This window comes from Myxine glutinosa, chromosome 13 (assembly GCF_964187855.1).
Source record: "Myxine glutinosa chromosome 13, kmMyxGlut1.1, whole genome shotgun sequence".
Taxonomy (NCBI): domain Eukaryota; kingdom Metazoa; phylum Chordata; class Myxini; order Myxiniformes; family Myxinidae; genus Myxine; species Myxine glutinosa.
The window spans coordinates 69,051,712-69,065,389 of NC_136273.1; the positions used below are offsets into that span (position 1 = coordinate 69,051,712).

The 13,678-nt window shown below is 42.0% G+C and overlaps 1 protein-coding gene across 2 annotated transcripts in view; it reads left to right on the forward strand.

The window, feature by feature from the left end:
- LOC137439008 (phospholipase D1) overlaps window positions 1-13,678 on the forward strand; it is a 141,924-nt gene that overhangs the window by 68,928 nt on the left and 59,318 nt on the right. For both annotated transcript variants that reach the window (XM_068134568.2, XM_068134569.2), the window contains exons 15-16: window positions 6,166-6,331; window positions 13,419-13,493. In XM_068134568.2, the coding sequence (XP_067990669.2) occupies window positions 6,166-6,331; window positions 13,419-13,493 (241 nt within the window). The remainder of the gene's footprint in view (window positions 1-6,165; window positions 6,332-13,418; window positions 13,494-13,678) is intronic.

The window sequence follows — 13,678 nt, forward strand, 5'->3', positions numbered from 1 at the left end:
TGCCTTTGCTTCCCCTCTCCTCACGCTGCCTTCACTTCCCCTCTCCTCACGCTGCCTTCACTTCCCCTCTCCTCACGCTGCCTTTGCTTCCCCTCCCCTCACGCTGCCTTCACTTCCCCTCTCCTCACACTGCCTTCGCTTCCCCTCTCCTCACGCTGCCTTCGCTTCCCCTCTCCTCACACTGCCTTTGCTTCCCCTCTCTTCACGCTGCCTTCACTTCCCCTCTCCTCACACTGCCTTCGCTTCCCCTCTCCTCACGCTGCCTTTGCTTCCCCTCTCCTCACACTGCCTTCGCTTCCCCTCTCCTCATGCTGCCTTTGCTTCCCCTCTCCTCATGCTGCCTACGCTTCCCCTCTCCTCACCCTGCCTTTGCTTTTTCAATCCTCGCCCGGACTTCGCTTCCCCTCTCCTCACACTGCCTTTGCTTTTTCAATCCTCACACTGCATTCGCTTCCCCTCTCCTCATGCTGCCTTCGCTTCCCCTCTCCTCACCCTGCCTTTGCTTCCCCTCTCATCATGCTGCATTCCCTCCCCTTCTCCTCCGCTCATGCTGCCATCGCTTCCCCTCTCCTCACACTGCCTTTGCTTCCCCTCTCCTCACACTACCTTCGCTTCCCCTCTCCTCACCCTGCCTTTGCTTCCCCTCTCATCATGCTGCATTCCCTTCCCTTCTCCTCTGCTCACGCTGCCATCGCTTCCCCTCTCCTCACACTGCCTTTGCTTCCCCTCTCCTCACACTACCTTTGCTTCCCCTCTCCTCACACTACCTTTGCTCCCCCTCTCCTCACACTACCTTTGCTTCCCCTCTCCTCACACTACCTTTGCTCCCCCTCTCCTCACACTACCTTTGCTTCCCCTCCGCTCACACTGCCTTCGCTTCCCCTCTCCTCACACTGCCTTTGCTTCCCCCTCCTCACACTACCTTTGCTTTTTCAATCCTCACCCTGCCTTTGCTTCCCCCTCCTCACACTACCTTTGCTTTTTCAATCCTCACCCTGCCTTTGCTTCCCCTCTCCTCATGCTGCCTTCGCTTCCCCTCCCCTCACCCTGCCTTTGCTTTTTCAATCCTCGCCCGGACTTAGCTTCCCCTCTCTTCATACTGCCTTCACTTCCCTTCTCCTCACTTTGTCTTTCCTTCCCCTCTCATCATGCTGCATTCCCTGCCCTTCTCCTCCGCTCACGCTGCCTTCCCCTCCCCTCCCCCCTTCCCCTCGTCAATCTTCCCCCTCTTTTCTCGCCCCTCCGATTTCCCCCCCCCTACCCCACCACTCCCCCCCCCTCCCCACCCTTCTCTGTCTCTCCCCAACCCCTTTCCCCTCCCTACTCCACTCCTCCTCCCTGCTCCCCACCCTCTCCCTTTTCCCCTCCCCTTCTTCCCTCTCTCTCCCCCCTAGCCCTGTTACTTTGCATGGCCTCCTCTTTCATTCAGAGGAAGGTCGAGGGCTATGTTTGGATTAAAAAACTAGAACGGCACTCAGTAGAGAGCACACCTCCGCCTGGTTGGCCATATCACTCAATGGTGAAGAATCATTTAAAAGATTCTACTAGCTGCATCTGGATCCGGATCTTCACCAAAATTGAATCGATTCTTCCTTGTCAGACACACAACCTGTCCAACAAGTTTCGTCCAAATCCGTCCATAACTTTTTGAGATATCCTGCTATGTATAGTTTTTGGCCCGATCTCCCAATGGTGAAGAATCACTTAAAAATTCTAGTAGCCGGATCCGAATCCCGATCTTCACCAAAATCGAATCATTTCGTCCTTGTCACATACCTCTGTTTCGTATTAATGTGAACGAAATGTTTCCAAATCTCGTCCGAAACCGTCCACAACTTTTTGAGATATTTTGTTCACAGACAAACGGACAGACAAACAGATAGGGGTGTTGTATAACCTCTGTCCACCTTTGGTGGCGGAGGTCACGAAAAATCTGATAATCGGCCTTCAGACCTGATCGGGTGTTGTACTTGCACACCTTTTTTTTCCCGGGAGCGATCGAGTAATATGGTTTGTTGAGGTTGTACATCGTGATTTTTGTCATCAACATAAATGTCATTACTAACATGTTTATACGTGCACCTGTTGTTAGAATAATTTTTTACACAGGTTTATTATAACACCTCCATGTTCAGGCCTCGATCAAGTATGCTGCTTACACTCTGCCTGCGTTTCACCAGAGGGATCGAGTCATGTTTTGTGTATGTTGAGGCCATCCATATGTATGTATAAGCTATAAATATATGACTAAACTGACTGTAACTAGCTAAACTGAGTATATTTCCTTGGTACGTTTCCCCCATACCTAGGGTCACCAAGAGACAGAATGCGCCCCGGGGCAATATTAAGTGTAGGGCCCCCTTCATCCGGCCCCCCTACAATTTTTTCCCGTTTACAGCCTAAACAAGGGTTTCCATTTTTTCGTCGTCAGAAACACAATGCCCTGTTTAAGGGAAATTTAGGTGTGATTCACTTATTCTTTTATGCCGATTCGTTTCTTAACCTATTTCATCCGGATAAGGTGTGGGCAACACTCCTGTATAAAACCACCTTTAGAGGACATTTTTCCCCGCAAGCGGGGGTTGGCCTTTTTCGGGAACCGTGGTTGTTGTTGTTTTTCGGTCCCCTTTTTGAAGCAATGTTTTACGGCCGGATGCCCTTCCTGACGCCAACCCTTTTTGCCGCCTTTAACGACAAGTAGGGAATTACCAGTGAACTGTGTCCATTTCCATAATTACATCATTCCAAGAAGTTATTCCATTTCCAAAAAGCTGGTACAGGCATAACCAAAAAGACTCGAAGCTATAATCACTGCCAAAGGCGATTCTACGAAGTATTGACTCAGGGGGTTGAATACTTATATAAAGTAGATATTAGTTTACATAAGAATACTTATGTAAACTAATTAAATTAGATAAAATTAGAATACTTATGTAAATTATGGTTGAATACTTATGTAAATTACCCTCTCCTCATGGGTAATTTTTCCATATGGAGTTATTTGGCATAATATAAATTAGATAGTGAAATTATATATATGTAAATTAGATATAATACTTATGTAAATTAGATATGTAAATTAGAATACTTATGTAAATTAGATAAATTAGATAAAAATTAGATAGTAAATTAGATAAAATATTAGATACTCAGGGGGTTCAATACTTATGTAAATTAGATTAAATTAGATATTAGATATTAAATTATAATCTTTTTTTTTCTTTTTGTAAAAATTTCCCAAAAAAATAATCCACTTTGACATTATGGGGTAACATACCCCATATAACCATAGACATAACCCCATAACCATTATGGGGTTATGTCTATATCAGTGACAAAGAAATATCAATTTAATCAACTTTAAATTCAGGCGGTAACACAACAAAATGTGGAAAAAGTCAAGGGGTGTGAATACTTTCTGAAGGCACTGTATATCACTGCATGCTTCTTTGCTGTGATTGCATGTAGATTTTTTTTGAATTTTCCCTCCCCCCCTTTTACGTTCATTTGATTGCTTGTTGACATTAAAGTTCTTTGAGTTCCTCCTCCTGCATGATCCTGCATTTCGCCTTTATCCTTGGTTTGTGAATAATAAATCCCTCGTGTTTAACTTAATAATCTTTCAATCTGTCCATGTTCATTTCCCAATTGATCCAGCACTGTTCGTACATAAGTTATACTGGGAGGTTATAATTCCCCAATTGTTCCCCAATTGATTGGCTCATCAAGTCCGGAATGCACCAGCGGTAAGCTCGGCCACCCTAATTAAGATCCTAGTCAGATAACATAAGATAACTGATCAGACTTAGCATTGTCCCTGTCGAATTATGACATCATAATTAAGGCACCAATGACGTCATCGTTGACAACACCTATTCCCCATATGGAGTTCTTTACAATGAGGCACGTTTCAATTTTTTTCCATAGAGCCGTTTTGGAGATATAGAGGTGCAACTTTTTTCGTTTTTTCCAAATGGGGCCTGTACTACATGACCTATGATGTCATGACTATCATTAAAATATTCTACAGGAGGAGGCGCTCCTATGGTGAAAATTTCGTGTCCATCAGACCAACAGTTGCTGAGAAAAAAATTCATAATGATCAGATAAGTGTTGTATTTGTCGAATTATGACGTCATGATGAAGGCACCGATGATATCATCATTAACATATCTTATTCCCCATGTAGTCAGGGCCCTTAGGGATATTTTGGTTCAAATTCTTCCAAAAGCATCAAATTTGGCGCAGATGTTGCCCATGCCATACTCTTTCGATTTTTGACGGGCGCCAAGGGCGGTATGATCCGGGGACCGTACCGGTCCATCCCGCCATGTCAGCTGACCTATGACGTCATAATTAGGATATGCATCCAATCACATGGCGTACTATAAGTGGTCAAAGTTCAAAATGAATCGATCGAAAAATGAAGGCAGGGATCCATTTTTAAGGTTTTCATAAAATCCAATATGGCCGCCAGGTCACATGACCTATGACGTCATATTTACGACGTATACAATCATGTATACATGAACCCGGATCATGATCGCACAAAAGTTAAACACAAGGATATGGCATACAGTTCATAAAACATCAAAATCCGTACCTTTGTAATTAGACTGATGAACTGCATATGCCTGAAAATTAGGAAATAGACATGTAAATATTTCCTCTAATTGTCAAAAATAAGGTCAGAGTTCGATTACCCAACCCAGAAACACAAAATGGTGAACCTCGCGTAAATCTTGACAAAAAACTCAAAAACCGACATGTTTGACTCAAAAATGACCTTTAAGATGACCTTGAGGGTTGACCTTGACCTCGAATCATCAAACTAACATCATAATTGGATTCTTCGACCTCGAAAACCCCTGAAAAGTGGTATCATACATGATTCCAACCCTTTTAGTTATTTAACTGATTTTCCTCTAATCCGGGTGGCGGCCATTTAGTATTTCGCCAATATGGGGCCCCCGGGGGGGGGGGGGGCGCCCGTCTTGGCGCCCGTCAAAAATCGAAAGAGTATGGCATGGGCAACATCTGGGCCAAATTTGGTGCTTTTGGAAGAATTTGAACCAAACGGCCCCAAAATATCTCTAAGGGCCCTGACTAATGTGGAGTAGTTGACAATGAGCCAGGTCTCAATTTTTTCCATGGAGCGGTTTCAGAGATAGAGGGGCGAAGTTTTTCCAAGATGGTGTCTGTACCACGTGACTATGGTGTCATAATTATCATTAAAATATTCCACAGGAGGAGGCCCTCCTATGGTGAAAATTTTGTCGATCGGACCAAAAATTGCAGAGAAAAAAAACATACTGATTGAATCAAGCGTTGTACTTGTCGATTTATGACGTCATAATTAAGGTACCGATGACATCAGAAGCATATCTTATCCCCCAAGGAGAGTAATTGACAATGAGCCATGTTTCAATTTTTTCCATGGAGCGATTTCGGAGATATAGAGGTGCGACCTTTTTTCGATTTTTCCAAGATTGTGCCTGTACCACTTGACCTATGACGTCATAATTATTTTAAAAGTTCTACAGGAGGAGCCGCTCCTGTGGTAAAATTTCACTTCAATCAGATCAACGGTTGCCGAGAAAATGATTTTTTTAAATGCAGACCCTTACGCACGTACGCCATTCGTACACCACTCGTACGCACCTGAATGCCAAACCCTGCTTTTCACTTTGCAAGCGCAGGGTAATAACTTCCAGTTATTCTTGAATGCTGCAAAGCCAGGTCAGCATGGTGGGAAATTGCAACACAAGACGGCCATTAAGGAGCCGAAATGGGGTGAGGGTAGAGGTGTAAATGTGAAAAAAGAGAGATAAAGTAAAAGAGTGATAAACAGGTAAGAAAGGAAGAAAGAGTGAATACCTTTAATCTTACCTGTGCATACTGTTTGAAAAGCTCTTTGTCCTTCCTCAATTGTAGTGACGCACCTACACGCCAACTTCATCTTCCTCAGCATGCAATGACCAAAACTCCGGTTACTTGCAATATAGTGATGGAAGTGTTTAAAAAAGATGGTAATTTTTATTTGAGCACGCACAGTCTCTAAACAACATGTTATTAGAATGCAAATGCAAACTTCAGTAGTACTGTATCTGGTTTATTTCAAAGCTACACCAAAAACACAATCCAAACCTGTCATGCGTTGGTCAGGATATTACGAGCTTGGACAGCGGTGTCAAGGTGGCAAGACCTGGGCGAGACCGGTGGCAGAAGGCGCTGAAAAAGATGCCGCAGCACACGAGTGAAACTTTCACAGAGTCTGATGGTGGAGTGCAAATCGAGGAACGACACAAGACCATTTCTGGGATCCTGCAAAGTGAGATCCCTCATCCTGTTAAGAATGGATTTTCCATTTTGATTATTAAGATTATTAGTGATGGTTTCACCATGAAGTGGAGGACTGCAGACCAGACTTTATTGAAGATCCTAATATATCACTCAGCAGTGGGTTTTGTGTGACGAGGCTCTTTATTTGTCCTCGGAATCAAATCTATTTATTTATTAGAGAACTAAGTTAATTGGTAGTTTTATTGGCACTAATCTTTCGGCTTCCAAACCCAAGAGACATTAATGAAATATATATGATTTTTAAATTTTTTTTGTATACAAGATCGAGGCTCGTGTAAGAGCTAACATCAATTCCCCCCAAAAAACGGGCACACAAAACGTACAATAAAGGGAGCGGGAGACAAGATGGGGAGAGAGAGGGAAGCACACAAGTGCAACAGCAGAGAACAGGGACAACGGAGGATCTGTGGGGGGGGGGGGGGGCGGAGGGGGGAGGGGGCTTGGGGGGAGGAGGCACTTCCAGGAAAGAAGTCGGTATTTAAAAAAAAGTGGATCTGGGGTGAATTAACGGGGGTAGAAGAGATCAAGGTTTTGGATGGCGGAACATAAGAGATGTTGGTGAACAGCTGTTTTAAAGACCTGGAGGGAGGAGTGGGATTGAAGAGAGTGAGGGAGTTCACAAAAAAAGTTGGTTACAAAATTTAAATGAGATTTTTTTACATAAGGATATATCAGGATCGTCAATAAAGTTTACCTCGACTCTCTTACTTGAAGGTTTCTGTATTTCATTCCTTTCTCTCTCGCTCTTTCTTTCATTGTTCATTCATTCCCTTGCCTGGTGTGTCCAACTGTGACCCCACTGTCCCTCTTTCAGTACATTTCCTTTCAACACCCTGTCACCTCACTCTTCTACGAGTCTTGATCTTGTTTGGAAAACGCCCCTGAGATATTAAATATTGCATCATGTCCCATTTGCCATGGCAAAGGATGAGCTTGTGCGTTGGAGGACGAGTCCACTCATAGTCATAGTCCACTCATTGCTTTGCCTCTGTTTAATTTATCACACCTCCTTGCCTTCCCTTCTTCCCCTCGAAGGTAGTGACGCTTTTGAATACATTTTCACCAAACTATATTTCAGATAACAAAACCATCATTGGTGCAACAATAACGCTTGCAAATCTATATGACAAATAAATCCATGTAACAGAGGCTTTTGATGGATTCTCTTTATGTTGAAGTGTTTTCTTGCTTTGGGAAAAAGATAAACAGCTCTAAAACTCTCATCCAGCTCTTCCTCTCATTACGATAAAGCAAACCAGCACCTCGTGTCTGAACTTTAATCCATAAATAACTTTTTCCACTTGCATTAACTGCACCTCTGCCTGTTATCCTCCCACATCCCTGTTATCTATACATGAAGCTGCCAAAGGTAGGACATTCCAATGGGAATAACACAAAACTCTGCTAAACAGCCCAGGCTCAGCACTTGCCTATGTTATCTCATTTATATATATATATATATATATAGATATATATATATATATATATATATATATATATATATATATATATATATATATATATATATATATATATATTACAGAAAAAGCCCGTCAAAAATGATGGGTTGGAACAGTTTTTTCGACGGTGCAGCCTCGTGAGCATGCCAAAGTCTGAAGCCTCGGCCTAGTGTCAGGTGTGTTTATATCTTTTTATTTATTAGACATACAGATGTAAACTAACACTCGTTTTACTCTGCGCATGTTGCACATCATGTACACCGAATTTCACCTTCCTGCACCTTGTATTTTTTGTTATAAAAAAAAAATTATTCTGTGCACCGCCCTCGAGGCTCGGTTTGCAAGCCACCGTCTACAATTCCAATAAAAGATACATAATTACTCTTTCATGGAAAACGATTTTCAAGTCTATTTTATCTGCTTTCTTCATCTATCTGTCCAAGGACAAGTGAATTCTTGCAGAAAATTTTCTGGAAGGTTCACTTGGCTGTGCCTGGATGGGTTTGAGGGTTGTGAAGTAGCAGCTGAAACCCGAATCCTATCCAGGTTCCTCCTGATGACTCCATCTTTGCTCTTTACTTATTCTGGTTCCTTCTGATGACTCCAATGCAGTATTTGATTTTCTGTTTCATGATCCTCAAAAATAGACCACAGTAAACACACATTTGGGTTAAAAGATTGGCCTTTAAAACCCGACTCAAATTGTCCTTATGAAGAGGGACAAACACACAAACTGACATTGTGGTTTATATGGTAGATGGTGTAAATGACACACAGACCAGTGATGGACAGCAACACGACTTAAATCAGGGTATGTACTCTTGGAGTAAAATCATCATGATCAGCCCAATATGCTCATTCTCCGCTGACAACTGATTGGGTTAGACCGCTGACACCCGCCATTAGAGCATTTAAATTGCATGAGATGTGGCAATAAATGTGAATTGTTGCTCCCAGATTGCCAGCTCGATGACAGAGGACGCCATTTAAAAAAAAAATTCAATTGCCTCCATCCCTACCTCATTTAGAATCCCATGCAGTTATGGGAAACTCGGTAGTAGAACCAATTAGAGGAGTAAGCCAATGTTTTCCAGCACCCATGTCAAATGCCATGTCTGTAGATGTAAAAGGGATGTAAATTGTACATCAAGTTGTGCTAATGGTGATAATTTGGGTGACTTGAGGAAATATTGGGGTTAATAGAGTGTGCATAAAGTACAGGCATTTTGTGTGTGTGTGTGTGTGTGTGTGTGTGTGTGTGTGTGTGTGTGTGTGTGTGTGTGTGTGTGTGTGTGTGTGTGTGTGTACGTACGTACGTACGTGTACGTACATACACGGGGTTTTTTGAATGCTAAGTTGGGAACAGCGATAGAGTTGCCTGACACATTCCATTCTGCACTTATGATCACGCAACACAAGTTTGCAGTCATTAAAAATGCTGTGCCCCTTCCATTTTGATGCCAGTAAGCTGCTGCCAATCTTCCTCGCCCATACAATGTCTATGGTCACTTATCTTACTACCTGGTCCAGTTCAATTAAATCTACTGCAGGTTTCACGAGCTGCCTCTGCCTCATCTTGATGTTAAAAGTCTTCAGAAGGTTATATCATTGATGAATGAACTGAATCCAGGATCTTCGTCCGTCATGTCCAGCCTTTTCCTGGCTGTGTCCATTCCTCTTGAGGCTCATGCAGAGGTTGCTGTCCATCTCTTACAGGAATGTTGTTTTTACATATCCTGGCCATGTTTCAGGCACTATCATGGACCTGTGTCATGGACTACCAGGACCCCAACTTTGGCATTGGACTTTGTGGAGTTAGGCAGGAGAGTAATATGGAATTGCTAAAAGTGCTGGAGATAAGTCTTCTATGCTTTGTTAAGATACCGTGGAACCTTTTTTTCATAGTCGAGTCGGAAATCAAACCCAGACCAAACAGCTCAAGGGTCAGTATGCTATCTCTACACCATCCCATTGGACAGTAAATGAATCATATGCTGTGTTGCCCCACCTTGCTCTATTTCATAATCGTGTAAATTTGTTACAAAGCCAGACATGTTATCATTCGCAATAAACACAGAATTGGAGCGATTTTATAATCTGCAAACATTGTTGCACTTTGTTTAGCCATAAATTCAACAAAATCTACAATATATTAATACAGTATAAAACATAGATCAATTAAAGGCTCCAGTGTAGGGCCTGATGTCTTAAAGGATTCTGGGAAATGAGAACAAAGCTGTGGCTTAACTATTTAGTCTCACCCTGAAGGCGTTGTTAGACTATTGTAATTCCAGTGTCTGTCTGTGTATCTGTGGGTCCCACGTCCATATATTTTCTTTAAAATAATTCTCGGCAAGCTCTCGGTCCGATTGACGCGAAACATTAAACATAGAAGGGACTCCCCATTGGATCAGATTTTACTGATAAATGTGACATCATAGGTCACATGGTATAGCAGTCATATTTGATTAAAGGAAAAAGAATTGGACATCTCTGAAACCGCTCAACGAAATAAATGAAACTTGACAGTCACGTGAAAAAGTAAGTACACCCCATGTAAAGTTTTGACTTTTTCAACATATTTCAACATACAGCTATTTGATCTTCATTTCAACAACATTGATAGATAAAGGTGATATAATACAACAAATATAATGAAACATTTACATTTTGTAGTCCATTGTATAATTTAAATGAACATAAACGCAAATTTCGCATGTGGAAAAAGTAAGTACACCCTTGGCTCTAATAGGTGGTATTGCCCCCTTTGGCAGAAACAACCTCAAGTAGGCATTTCTTATAACTGTCTACCAGTCTCTGACATCGACGAGGAGAAATTTTTGCCCACTCCTCCATGCAGAATTCTTTCAGCTGTGCAATGTTTGAGGGGTTTCCTGCATGCACAGCTCGTTTCAAATCCCCCCACAACATCTCAATGCGATTTAGATCCGGGCTTTGACTTGGCCATTCCAGAACCCTCCATTTCTTTCTTTTCAGCCATTCGTTGGTGGATTTACTGGTATGTTTAGGGTCATTGTCATGTTGCAAGGTCCACCTTCGGTTGAGCTTCAACTTTCCGACAGATGGCCTCGCATTATCCTCAAGCACCCTCTGGTACAATGAAGAATTCATAGTGGATTATATGATGGTGAGCTGCCCAGGCCCTGATGCAGCAAAGCTGCCCCAAACCATAATATTTCCACCACCATGCTTTGCAGTTGGTATCAGGTTCTTCTGGTCAAATGCTGTCTTTGGTTTTTGCCAAACATGTCTTGTGGTACTGTGGCCAAATAGCTCTACCTTTGACTCATCTGTCCAGAGCACATTGTTCCAGAAGTGCTGGTCTTTGCCGAGGTGTTCATTGGCAAACTTTAGTCTTGCCCTGATGTTCTTTCTGGATAGCAACGGTTTCCTCCTGGCACACCTCCCATGTAGATCAAACTTGTGCAGCCTCTTTCTAAAGGTAGACTCGTGCACTTTGACATCAACTGTGGCAAGAGCTACCTGTAGGTCCTGTAATGACATTCTGGGGTTCTTAGAGACTTCTTTCAGCATCTTGCGGTCTGCTCTCAGGCTGAACTTGCTGGGGTGGCCTGGCCTGAACAAGTTGGCAGTTGTTTGGAATCTTCTCCACTTGTAGATGATCTTCCGGGCAGTCGAATGATTGATTTCAAATTGTTTTGAGATCTTGTTAAATCCCTTCCCAGACTCATTGGCATGTGTAACCTTCTTTCTGAAGGCCTCATAGAGCTCTTTTGATCTAGGCATGGTGACGCCACACACACCAACAACAAAGAGCAAACCAAATTAAATGTCTGAGGTTTAAATAAGACAGGTTCCTCCAAGATCCTCTCGAACGATGTTCTAATCATTTTCACCTGAGCTGGTGCACCTCATTCTAATTTTAGGTATTTGAAGTAGTGATAAATGTCGGGGTGTACTTACTTTTTCCACATGCAAAATTTGCATTTATGTTTATTTAAATTATACAATGGACGACAAAATGTAAATGTTTCATGATATTTGTTATATTATATCACCTTTATCTATCAATATTGTTGAAATGAAGATCAAATAGCTGTATGTTGAAATATGTTGAAAAAGTCAAAACTTTACATGGGGTGTACTTACTTTTTCACGTGACTGTATGTCATAAACTCCCCATGGGGTATAAAGTGTGATAATGATGACGTCATCGGTGAGGTCGTATTCCAGGCATAATTGGTTAAATCGAAATCCTTACCTGAAAAATCTGAAACTTTATATATTTGATATATGACCCAATATGAATGGATTATTCGATTTATTATTTCATCGGTCATGTTGTCTGGTAGCCGCTAAATTTAAAACAAAAAAAACAAAATAATCTTCTCCAGAACCACCTAACAGATCAATGCGAAACTTCACATATATGATCAAGCAGCCATAGAGAATATAGTTTGAAACTTACACACCATGGGTCATATGGTCTGGCAGCCATGTTGGATTGAAAGTAAAACTTTTCATAAAAACTTTAAATAAAATAAAAACCTTCTCTCAAACTGCTGAAGCAATGGATCCAAAACTTGAAGTATATCATTGACTACCCATTGGGATACAATGGTGATAACTAAATTGTCATTGGTCATGTGGTTTCGCAGCAATATTAGCTTGAACAAAACCTAATAAAAATTCTTCTCTTAAAGTTTGATTTGAAGATTTAAAAGTTTGATCACGAAGATGTCATCGGTGGTGTCCTGTGGAAAACATATTGGATTCCAGAGAAAAACCTTCAAAATATTCTTCTCTGAAACCGCTGAACTGAAGGAAGTCAATCTTTTAATCGCTATATGGCCGATTAAAGCAGGGTTGTATCAAAGTATGGCAGCTTGGGCCCCTGCCATAAATGCTCACAGTAATAAAGCACCCTTCCAGCTGTTTTGGGTACCAATAGGTCAAAGGTCAACGTCACAGTCTTCGCAAAGGCAGAGGGGAGAGGGGAAGGGAGAGGACTGATGTATTGTGTGTGTGTGTGTGTGTGTGTGTGTGTGTGTGTGTGTGTGTGTGTGTGTGTGTGTGTGTGTGTGTGTGTGTGTGTGTGTATATATATATATATGTATATATATATGTATATATATATGTATATATATATATATATATATATATATATATATATTGAAGGGGGGGCTTTGACAGGCTCCTCCGTTGAGGGGGTCGGGGAGGTTGAGGGTGGAAGAAGAGAGGGAGGACAAATTTACCCGTGCGGAGAGTGCTTTAACCTCAGTGTTGCCCAGGTAAGAAAGGAAATTGTAACACCCTCTGCCTCAACCACCAGGTGGTGCGACACTGCACACATTTACATAGATAACTTACAACTCCTCCAGCCTCCCCGATCACCCATACCCTCGTGTGAGGCCGCAACCAAATAGCCTTTGTTACCCCCACATACAATTGTATTTGTACCCCTAGTTTGGAGTTTGTAACTTAAAATATGTGGCGGTGCATAAGGAACAAAGGCAGACGGCAGAAAGCCATGGAGACGAGAGAGAAAGAGAGAGATAATGACGTTTATGCAGTATATATATATGCAATATAATAATTTTCGTCAATTTTTAGAGTGGCGTCCTGGACGGGGAAGGTCGCCGAGACGAAATAAGAGAGGCGTTCGAACAAAGATGGAACTTTCTGCAGGTGGGTAACAAACACTGAGGACATTCGTTCCCACCTTCCATTTTCATTTGTTCCGTCATCATATAAATGTATTGTTTTCCAGCTGGAGATTTTAAACGTTAAAACTTCGTCCGATTTTTATCACCACATCCACTTCTTTTTGGATGAATCCGAACAATAAGGATGATGTTTTAGCATCCTTTCAC